The sequence below is a fragment of the Fopius arisanus genome, unplaced genomic scaffold (assembly GCF_000806365.1).
Source record: "Fopius arisanus strain USDA-PBARC FA_bdor unplaced genomic scaffold, ASM80636v1 scaffold00013, whole genome shotgun sequence".
Taxonomy (NCBI): Eukaryota; Metazoa; Arthropoda; class Insecta; order Hymenoptera; family Braconidae; genus Fopius; species Fopius arisanus.
In genome coordinates this window covers 402460-414099 of record NW_011887752.1, presented here as the reverse complement: position 1 = coordinate 414099, position 11640 = coordinate 402460, and the positions used below count along the sequence as shown (strand labels likewise).

Sequence of the window (11640 nt, the reverse complement as noted above, 5' to 3'; positions counted from 1 at the left end):
TGCAGTGGTTGTAACATAGTATGGGAAGTTTCTCGGGCTGATCTGAGGGAAAAGAAATATTTTTCATAAAAAGAATCGGGTAACCATTTGTGAAACAAGTCAGCATTGTCCGCCTTGGTGGAGCCTTAAATGTCATCGTCGATGGTCTACCGGCATAAATAATTGTTATTATCAAAGTGGCCAGTGGCTCTGGGTGAGTCAGAAAATGGTAGACTGAGGTTGAATGGAGATGAAAAAATAAATAAAAGACCAATAGAGGGGGAGGAGAGGTGGAAAAAAGAGAGGGTTAGGAGGAGGAGGCGGTGGCCGTTGCCTTGTAATTTATAGATTGAAGCAAATCACCCACAGGACACGAACGGGTACGGATATACGAACTATGGGTAGAATGAAAAAGATATAAAATACAGGAGAAAAAAGGAGCCAAGGGAAAGGAGATACCAAAATGTAAATAAAAGATAAAACAGCCAGCGATATATTGAATATTGTATTATGGAAATTTTTTTTCATTTTTAAAGAAACGGGAGGAACTCAAATGACCATTTAAAGAAATCCCAAAGGGACATGAAGAGGGAAATAAAAAAATCCAAGAAGCTGTTCATTTTCGGGGGGGCGGGTCTTGTCCAAATCCTGTCTGTGTTACAATTTTTTCCTCTTCATTTCTGGGGTTCAATCAAAGATATTTTATTTTTCGGTTTAACGTCCACTGAAATTTCTCGAGATGTTGAATATTCCGCAATTAATTACTTTTTTTCTTTAGGTTAATTGGTTCTTGTTAATTATGAAACGAGATTGTTATCATTTCATTTATTTGAATTTTCTAAATGATATGAAATTAATGAATAAAATAACAATCATTACGCCTTCTGCGAACATTTATATTAATGTTCAAACATTTCTTTCTCTCATCAGCCGTTATACGCCTGCAACAAATTAATTTAATTCACAGAATTTTTTTTATGTTTTTTATCATGAATTTAAAGTATCAGATTATGGGCTCCTTAGGACAAATTTATGCAATTATTCATACAATAATGCCTTCCATCTTCATAAGAACAAACCAAAAACCTAACACAACTTTTTCTTATAAATCCATATTATTATTTATATTAACTGAACAAAGCTTTAATTAAAGATATCTATCTCTAATTAAAGATATAATATAAGATATAATCGTAATTCAAAAAATATTCACTCAAGTTTTCTGGTTTTCCATTAATTGGTGTTTAATTAGTGTTTAACTACTTTAATTCCATTAAAATTGTTAAACACAAATTAATGTTAATTAATTATTGATTCACCGAGAAAATCTTGAGTTATAAACGACAGGATACGGAGAAATGTCAGTGAAATTGCGATGAACAATTCCGTGAGTCACAAACATAAATATCCCGGAAAAATCGAGATTTCGATTTCCAATGGTGTATTTTGGAATAAAATTTGTTTCTCCCCTGATACCTTCTCCAGGAAGGTGTACACAGGATCCAGAAGTTGATGGGAACCGTAGCGCCCCTGTATTCACATATTGTGCCAACAATTAGGTGAAAGGCGCTCCCATAAAAGCTAGTGTATTTTAGTACCCTGTGTTGGTTTATACCAGGTACTTGGGATTTAACTAGCTTCCAGTTTACGGTTCGAAGGAAACAGACCAGACATTTAATATCGTTTATTAAGTTTTCCAGTGAGAATTGGTCTTGAGGATGGAGCACATCAGGTGGTCTAGTGATGCTGGATGATATTTTTTTTACGTAATGCAACTCGTGGTTGCTCCAGGCGTCTCTCGTGCAGAATGGGATTTCAGATTTCAAATGATGATCACCATGGAGCCTCACTTGGCTGCTGCGGTAGTAACCTTTAGGACACCTTTTCAATCCCACCTTTTCCCTGTTCACTAATGCATCTATCATTTTTTTCATATTGCTATTGAGGTGAGGATAAATATCAACGAGGGATTTGCAAATTTTATATTGTTACCAATTGCTTATTAATTACACTCTCCCCCTTCGAAGTTCAAGTGGTTTTCCTTTCTTCAAATTATCCTTTTCCACCCATTCCTTCTCCGTTTCTGATGTTCATAAACTATTTATTTTAATCTACCAATCCTTCAATGTTTATATTAAATAACAAATAGTTCTCACCCCTCGGTAAAACAGAAGCAATATGTCCTATTAAACCTTTTATTTATGAAAATTAATTAGATAATATTATAGTAGTCATGACAGGTATCTCCAATGAAATCTTTAAATCAGAAAAAATTCTAGAGATTTTTTGAGAAGGTGAGGGTCAACGACTCCTCGATTTTCCATGTAATACATATGCAAATAATTACATGTGACATATCGCATTTTTTCCGCATAAGCTTATAAAAATAAATCTTCTAAAATACCTATAATGCATGCATATATACAATTCATATATACATACATATGTAACAATTTCTGAAATTTATTTTTTTTTAATAAAATTTTACTTGCGCTTTCATAACACAACGAAAAGGCATAAATGAATATATTGAATATATCAATATATCATTACACATTTTATTTATAAAATAAATTTTTTCATGTGCCCCCACTAATAATAATGATATGTAATATATAATTAGTATATATTTCGCATGTACAGCGGTTTCACATGCCGATTATATCGTAGTGATGATACTCTAATTAAAGTAAAAAATCAATGGTGGAGATAATTTGTTAGAGATAATGAAAGGTTCTGTGAATATGCGTTGAGCATTGATGTTCCATTAATACGACTATTACCTGGATTATTTTACCACGAACCCACGACCCCAAAACCTATCAAGCCTTGAGGTATTAAAACGGCCTCATGTCTAGGATATGAAGATACTAGTTGCACTGGGCGAAGTTCACCATACGCCTGCGGAGGTGAGAGCTCCATGGGAAGCTCCTGCCCGCTACCTTAGAACTCATAGCGAAAAAAAAATAAAGAGATAAAAATAAAAATATGAAATCCCAATGCAAGATAACCGCACGAGTTTCTATTTCAACTATTAGTAATAGACGCTTTTCACAAAGGTGATACGTCGTTGAAAAATTCATGGACATACATCACGTCTAATCCATTAGTGTGCATCAATGGATTTTAACGGTATGACTTCTTTTATAAGCGGATATGCAACTTGCTGCCAACTTGTATCAGTCCACGGTAAAAATTATTACCTTGCCTCTTAATACCTACCATTTGAGAATCGTGAGATACAACATTTGTATCTATTACGTTGTTTATATCCTTTTTTACGAATGCTGTGTTTCTTTTTAATTCTTTTTTTTTCTGAGATTTTATTCCTTTTTAATTCACTCCTCCGTTTGACACCAATTTACCGCCTCCGTTGACGTTAATTTCCAAACGCACAGGATTGTAAATAATAATGACTTTATGGGAAAATCGTGGCTTCCAGTGTTGAATAAAATGCCACCCACGTGGAACTCAGATAAGAGATAGATAATTCATGGTAATGCAATGCTCAATTTTTTTTTTGTCTTTCTCTGGTTTAATGTTTTCTTGGGTAAATAGTTTTTTCAATGATATTTTTTTTCACTCGTACGTAAGAATCCAATGATTCACTTACCCGTCGTAATGACTTGTTTCACTCTCCAAGATGAACCTCAAGTGGTGACTCCCAGGAGTATTACCCCCCTAGGCAATAATTATCTGTTTTTATTCGGTAATTGCGAGGAGCTTGAAGTATTCATTGCACCTAATGACTTCAGTGGATTATGCAAATGTAAGGGTCTATTACTTATGAAGAATACTGTGGGAAGGGTTTTTCATAAAGAAATATATCGAGGCATTAAGATTTACAAATTGTTATAATTAATAAAATTATTATCACTCCTAGTACTAGGTACAATGGGGCGGAAATAATACTAGAGCATGGACAAGGGAGATAGTATAATAAAAAATAAAATTTTCGAAAAACATTGCATACTCTCTAGACTTGATTTCAATGACGAGAGAATAAGTTTTTTTCAGGGCCAGAAGAAATGACTATCCAACTATTTTGATAATATTTATATAAAATAATAATATATGATTGATTGTATTATTTATATAATATAATAATATTAAAAACACAGTAAAGCTATTTACAAAGCGCGACTGCAGTCTCATTTTATTTTTTAACGTTAGAATTTTTATTCTCTGCTGTATTTTTCCTGTCGCGGCTCCTAAAATTGTCAGTTGAACAATTTTATTTTTTTGTTTCAAGAGATTATTCTTTTTTCTTTTTCGCTCAGGCTGATAAGCAATATCTCGATAGATCCTCGAGTCGCCACAACCGTCGACAAAATGTTCACATTATTTCACACGTCGTGGTAAATAATTAAAATCTTGAATAATGAAATCGGAGGAGATACCCTCGACTCACCGGTTTTTCAAAATCATAAACAATTTATCCCGTTAATTAATTTACCAGACAATCTCGACCTCGAATGAGTCCCTGGCCCGTCGTTTTAATCAACCAAAGAATATTTATATTGATCGAAAAATAGAATAAATAAATAAGGCATGTAAATTAATTAATAAAACCTAAATTGTCGGGCATTCGAGGTCGAAATCATAGCAAAAATTCAATGACTTTTTTTTCTGTTTTTTTTTTTTATCAAGTCCCAAACCGATGACGCAAAGGAAATTGATATCGACAGACATCGATTGACTGGAGCAAACGCGCGAATTAAAATCCAATTAATCATTTGTGGCCATTTCCATGCGATCGATTTAGATTGGCGGATGTGATAATTGTAGCGGCTAAAATACAAAGTGACAAGCGGAGACTTGCTGTTTACCCAGTGGAAACTGGACCGTACGGAACCCTCAAGACCACCATGTTGTTGATGCTTCTCTTGATCCGATCAAGGTCAGTCAAGCAGAAAATTATGGAAGAGTCTGCGTTTTGACGTGGATGTTATAGCAATTTTTTTTCATAATTTTTTTTGTGATAAGGCCCAAAATAGGATGTAGATTGCGAAATAATTTCATTAGGCCATCTCCATCTACTCAGTGTAATCCACGGAAAGTTGATTTTATCACTATAAACAATTGTAAGGCCCAAATAATATTCGTAAGGCCCAGCCTTTTGAATCCTGATTGATACTAAACGAATTTTCGGGTATCGCTATGCCCGCATTCCACTCGCTATCTTATCCGTTACCAGTGAATTTTGAGATAAGGCCCAATGGTATTGTCGATTAAGGCCCATTAAAAAGGCAAAATAATTTTGAATTGAATGATGTTGATGATAAGTTATCTGAATTACATTCATTTTTGTTTTCTCTCGAGGCAGATGTTATAATGACAAAAATTATTTTCTTTTGGTAAGGCCCGATAGTATTTGCAGCATTGCAAAATTAATTCAATGTTGTATTTGCTCTTTATCAATTCGCCATAATTTATGGACAAATTTTGATGAGATTCTCCATATAAAATTATGTAAGGCCCAAAATGGTGCTGGTGAGGCCCATCTTTTTAAATCCTGACTGACGTTAAACGGACTATCGGCTATCGTTATACTCGCGTTCCGCACGCAATCTTATCCAAAACCACTGAATTTCGAGATAAGGTCCAATGGTATTGTCGATTAAGGCCCATTCAAAAAGTAACATAATTTGAAATTCAATAATGATGATGGTAAATTATTTCAATTATATACCGCAATAATATGAGTATTCCTGCTTGAAGCACAGACATTACAGCCAGCCAAAGATGAGGCCCAAATGTCGCCTGGGGCCTGGGCGTGGTCCACAGTAGCCGTTCATTGCTACACTTCGGTAGCCAGGTTTCTCCATCCAGTCGGACGGCGGGGCCGCTTATTACGTAGTCCAATTTACGGATATCCGCCTCGAGGAATTCACCATATTGGGCCCAGGCGCGATGTAATAAGGCCCAAAAATAAATACAACTCCATATTTATCTGCGCATGGCTGTCGTTGTACAGATGTTACGAGAAGTGCGGGAGATTTTCTCATCGCGTCCAGATGATTTGGGACTTGTGGTCCCCCAAAAAAGGGTGACAACTCGGTGACATCTGGTGTTTCTTGGCATCTTTGTTTGTTTTTTTTTTTCTCCTCTCGGATTTCGTGGGGTTAAGGGGGTAAAGGGGGTGGGTTAGGAAATCTCGTTTTTTTTTTCTTCTTTTACTGGCGAGTAGAATTCTACAGATAGATATGATGTGGGGGAAATATAATGATGGCTTTATTAAAAAATCATCTACGGGAAAAATTGGGGGTGGGGATTAAGGGGAAGTCGGCTGGACATGGCATCTAGTACCTAGAGTAGCCATTCGAATAGCCATTCGAGTAGCCGTTGGAGCCCTTGTAAGGAACAGAGTGTATGCTCCTGGAACAGAGATTGACCGAAATATTGGGAATGAGGAACTGCTTTTCTAGCGCATGAGTAATTCATTCAATAATCATTTCTCCGTTAATTAGTAGATTTGTTAGAAGAGTGAGAGTAGAGTGCATGCTGGAACGAATCTACCAATTGGGTAGCACGGTGATCAAGAAGCGGGTAATTTGAATTATGAATATATATATTTTTTTTTCTTAGAGTAGGGAACGGGGGGAGGATCTGTGTACTCGTGTTATTGTATTCTCTTTTTTTTTTTTTGCCTTTTTTCGATAATTTGTTTTTGTTGTTGTGTGGAAGGTGCAGGGGGTTTCAGAGCTCCCGCTCACCGCCACCCACATCTACAACAGAACAGAAAACAAGACCACCGCCGTTACATACAAGATATCCATTAGTATATCCGCCGTAAATCGATGATTTATTTACCATCCCCCAAACTTTTACATGATTTTTTTTTTTTGACTCTTTGTCTCGAAAGGTCTCTTGCCTCTTGTCTCAGTATATTTGAGGCCATGATTTATTGTTTATGGTTATTCTATTCGCGAAATATCCGACAGGACCTTTGACCCAGTAAATATTTTCTCCTTACTCCCCTTGGAAATAGTTTTGCAATATTGCCGTTGAATTTTGAAAATTGTGAGCCCCTCCGAAGAAATCAGTTGATTAATTCATGCCAAATTCATTCCACAAGACACTAGAACTATATCAATTACTCCTCATTCGTTTTCTTCATCATTAATTGTGCAATTGAGTGAATTTCGTGCAGACCCATTAAATGTGCTATTCATTAAATATTAATGAGATTTATGTTACGTGCACGGGTACTCATTTTAATCGAATAAATGGAGATATCAGAATTGATATTTCGTGATGACAGTTTCGGATTTAAATCCGAATTATTCAAAAAATTACAATCCAATGAATATTTACAAATACAAATTTATAGTCCCGTTGAGGCATTGCTCATTGTCCGACGGTGAACGGAGGCGAATACACGTAGGTGCGGACAGCCGGAATAATAACGATATATTTCTATCCGAATAAAATCAAAAAACCAGCATCCAATTTAAAAAAAAAAAAATCTCCGCGAGAGCCCGTCGTTTTTCACTCGAAAACTTGACTATCGCGATTTGCCATTTTTTGACCATCAAAAAACGAGAAAAACAAAAAAAAAAACTAGAAATAAAAATTGCGAGTCATCAGACCGGTTTTTCCCGTGAATAAACCAACAATAAAAAAAATCTATCGATCTATCGATCACCTGTTGACAATTGTCCGAAATAATTTCCCACGGTATCCAAAATGAAATCACAGCACTCGATCAACCCCGATCTTCCACCAAAAAAAAAAAAAAAAAAATCCTCACCTCAATCCTCGCCACTCGAACCCGAAACTGTCATCAATCACTAGCCGTCGGGCCGCACTTTTCCCCACAAAATAAACTCCCCAAATAACAGGGAGTCACTGAATTAAAAATTATCACAATCCGTACCAACTCACTGACTGAACACAATCAGCACCAATTAAATTCACTGATGACAAGAAAATACACTAGCTGTACAAAATCATAGAAATTTCTCGACACAAAACCATAGTAAAAACAACTAATTAGTGGATTTTCTTGAGAGTAAATTTATTTGATCTTACATTTAAGGGAAGAGAGAGAAAAAAAAAAAAAGATTACCTGTGCTGTTTGAGATTGTCCTGTCGTTTGAAGGACTTTCCGCAGACCTCACAGGTGAAGGTCACGTCGTCCTTGTGACTGCGCTCATGTATCATGAGGTTATAGGGCTTGGTAAAACGCCGCTGGCAGTACTTGCAGACGAACTCGACTGTGCACTTGGCGCGCATCTTCTGCCGGCGGCCGAACTCCCTGCCGTGCCCCTCTGTCTCCATCGGCATTATCGCGAACATCCTTATAAATTCCCACCGCTCCCTCGTTCACGAGACCTCAACAGACTTGACTATACGCCTCTCTCACTCTCACTCTCTCAACCAATCTTCCTATCTCTCTCTCTCGTCCTCCTCTCTCCTTTTCCGTCTATTGCCAAGTGGGTACCTATCCCACCTCCTTCAGCGATTTTTTTTTATTCCACTTTTATTCTCTCTCTTTTTTCTTTTTTCTCAGCCTTTTTTTTCCTTTTTCTTTATTCTCTTTTTTTCTTTTTCCTTTTTCCTCAAGTCTGACTTTTCAAACGGATCACACCGTACGTCTGACACCAGCCAAATATTTTCCTCCTGCTCCCACCACTTCGATCTTTGATGGTATTATTAGCACGAGTGAGTGATTAGTTCTTTGATTTTTCTGGTGATCTTTGTTCTAGGTTGGATGGAGTCAAGGATTTCACGGGGTTGCATCCGCTGTTGGCTACCTGGGGAACATGGGAATAACTAATCAGTCGCACTTTGTTGCTGGGTGAATTATTCATTGGGTGAGATTGTCAATTGCTATTTGTATCTCGGATTGATTTTTACAGTCGATTGGTTCACTCTTGTAAACAGCTGAGATCATTGAGGAATTCATTTTAAACCTGGGACTTTGAGCTGTGATTTTTCAAGGGGCAATTGGCCGAAATAAATTTCTAGAGTTGATTTATCACAGCTCATTCTCCCATCGCCAAATCCCCTAGATTTATAAGTGTCTGATCATAGAATTCCGTGAATTCCTCGTTCAATAAAAAAATAGTGTGGTAGCTACATAACAGTGATTTCGTCGCGATTAGATTGAAATTCCTTCACTTCCAATGTTGAAACAATTCCAAAAGAAAAAATGGAAAATAAATGTATAAAATGTGTATAGAGGATATCCCGCATCGCTGGGGAATTCCGACGGCTGTGGTAGATAAGAAAAAGATCAGTCGTTCGGTTTAACCAGCATCAGTAGTATATCCTATCAGATTTGGGTAGCTTGGAATTTTGACTGGTGACAATTTCATCTCAACTTCCGAACCTAAAATCAACCTATCATCCTTAATTGCCACCGTCTTCACCAATACAACTGAATATTAAGAGGAATCATAAAAAATGTGAATGAGAAAACCTTCAACCTGAAACCCACGGAGTCATTAAAAAAAAATCCAAGGCACTCTCCGGTGTACACGTGGGCGTTTCCATTAGTTTCTCTTAAAAATGCAAAACCCATCAGGTATATAAAATAATAAAATAAATAAATTGAAGAAAAAAAAAAACCTCATCTAAATGGGCCATTTCACCCACAGATATCTAACAAACACCCAACGAGCCCACGAAATCAGTGGGAAAGAGGTGCGCGCGAAGAGCATGTTCAAGGGATACCCAAAAATTCATTGTACTCTTCTTTTTTAGAAAGCTACCGGCGGGCATATAAGGTGCGCACACTCGAATAAAGTGGCGTGTCCGAATGAGTAATAAGCGTGCCGGGGCGTAGCCCAGTTGGTTAGCAAAAGGCCTAACGGCGTTCGTCTCTAATTGGACAACTGGTGTTACGCACGCTACTGGAGATTCCTTTTTCTCTTCATTTGGCCTCTCACTTCGTCCAGCATCATCCCCACCACCTGACAAATCATCTCGATGATTCCTTTGAATCACCTGGAGATCACCAGAAGATCATTACCTACACCAGAACCTAGATCATCACCTAGACAATTACCTAGACCATTACCTAGAACATCAGCTAGACCATCACCTGGACCAATACCAGGACAATCACTCTAGATGATGATCATTAGCTAGATCATGACATGGAGCATTATTCACATGATCGAGCAGATAACCTAGATCAATTAGATCAAACAGATAAAATAGATCAACTTGATCAGCTAGACAATGACCACGAGATTTAAAGTGTAACCATGAAGACAACAATGGCGCACAGCCATGTGAATTCCCCTGAGTGGATAAACACAAAAGAAATGAGGGGAGACGACGCGTGTAGATGGTTAGCCAACCAAAGCGCCAGCTACTGTGTAACCGCCCTAACGCTAAAACGCCAGCTACCGGTTTTCATTTTTAGGCGGCTACTGTGCGAGGCAAGAGAGACAGATGTATCACCAACCACGGCACTGGATTTACCATCGCCGGGGGGACCACACCCTCCCCCACCCCTGTTACACACGCGAGTCACGAGAGTGGATGAGAGAGACGATTGTTGATGCCGAAAAGAAGAAAAAGGGCTACCAATGCCGTTGAAGGATTCAACATACCCTTTGCTTCTGATAATGGAGGATTGCTCAATACTTAAACCTGCACCATCATTAACTAATTAATGTGAAAAGTCACGGCTACTGCCGATAATCATCATCTCTGGGTAAGTGATTTTCCAAAAATTGGGGGATGATTGATTGTTCTAATGGAATTGGGAAAACTCAGATGATGACCTGAAGAGTGGATAATTGACCGCAACGAATTTCAGTTTTCATGGATCACTGACCAATTACCTCAGAGATTATTGTTAAATGAAGATAATGGGGATGGTTGCACCCCTGTTTCTTCAATAATTAATCATCAAAGTGGAAATAGTCAAGTGTCGCGACGCATGAGGGAAAAATTTTTGTGATGTACTCACCGGTGATGATCAGCGAAAGTCTTTTTGATTATCCTGAAGATCTTCGTTAATTCCAAATGATGATGGATTGATTGATTGATGAATTTTAGCACACGAAATGGAAAATCATCGAACCGAGTACTAATCACGACAATCTGATCCAATTGGCAAACAGGGGAGTGATGTTTGATTATTTAAAATCCAATAAAATAGTAGAAAGTGCCTCTTGAACAGGTCTGGACCGTTTGGGCGCACGGAGTAGACTGAACCTTCGGACGGTTCTGGCGGGTCCGGTTGGCTGGTTGCTGCTCCTCTGGGGGCTTCCAACGCTTCTTGGTACTTGGTAGCCCGAATATAGTAGACACCCGAAGACAGTAGACCGTTCCCGCGGTGTGTAACGCCAGGCTAAAAACAGAACTGAGAGAGGTATAAAACATTCGTTGCGGGGGAGAGAGGGAAATGTGTCTTCAAGCCTTGGGGAGAAAAAGAAAGATGGAAAAACGAGTGAGGAAGGCAACAGAGGGAGAAGAGGACGGCGAAAAATTGACAGTGGAGAGGGAAGGGCTTGTATTTGCGAGGGGGAGTGAGAGGTGCCTTATACCAAAGGGGGTACCTCCCTACCGAACTCGAGCGACTCCTTCCCTTGATCGGTCGCAGGGGGCTGAGCCCCCCCACAACACCGAAAAAAAAAAAATGAAAAATAAAAAAAAAGGAGACAAACTTACCTCTGAATTTCCGTGCTGGTGCGAATG

The 11640-nt window shown here is 38.1% G+C and overlaps 1 protein-coding gene across 3 annotated transcripts; it reads right to left on the bottom strand.

Annotated features, from left to right (window-relative positions):
• Positions 1–6072: 6072 nt before the first annotated feature.
• drm (drumstick) lies at positions 6073–11257 on the bottom strand. Of its 3 annotated transcripts, none has more exons than XM_011299119.1 (3): positions 10910–11257; positions 8051–8738; positions 6073–6707 (listed from the first exon to the last, which is right to left on the bottom strand). In XM_011299119.1, exons 2-3 carry the CDS (start codon positions 8278–8280, stop codon positions 6692–6694), a joined length of 246 nt encoding a protein of 81 aa, XP_011297421.1. In that variant the 5' UTR covers positions 8281–8738; positions 10910–11257; the 3' UTR covers positions 6073–6691. The 3 variants fall into 3 exon arrangements, with proteins under 3 accessions (XP_011297421.1, XP_011297419.1, XP_011297420.1); XM_011299117.1 differs by having other exon boundaries at positions 6073–6357; XM_011299118.1 differs by having other exon boundaries at positions 6073–6357; positions 8051–8734.
• Between the last annotated feature and the right edge of the window lie 383 nt (positions 11258–11640).

Coding starts and splice junctions, on each gene's coding strand:
- drm (XM_011299117.1), bottom strand. CDS start 8,280: ATGTTCGCGATAATGCCGATGGAGACAGAGGGGCACGGCAGGGAGTTC. Junction 6,358..8,050: donor GACAATCTCAAACAGCACAG/GTAATCTTTTTT, acceptor TCTCTGTTCCAG/GAGCATACACTCTGTTCCTT.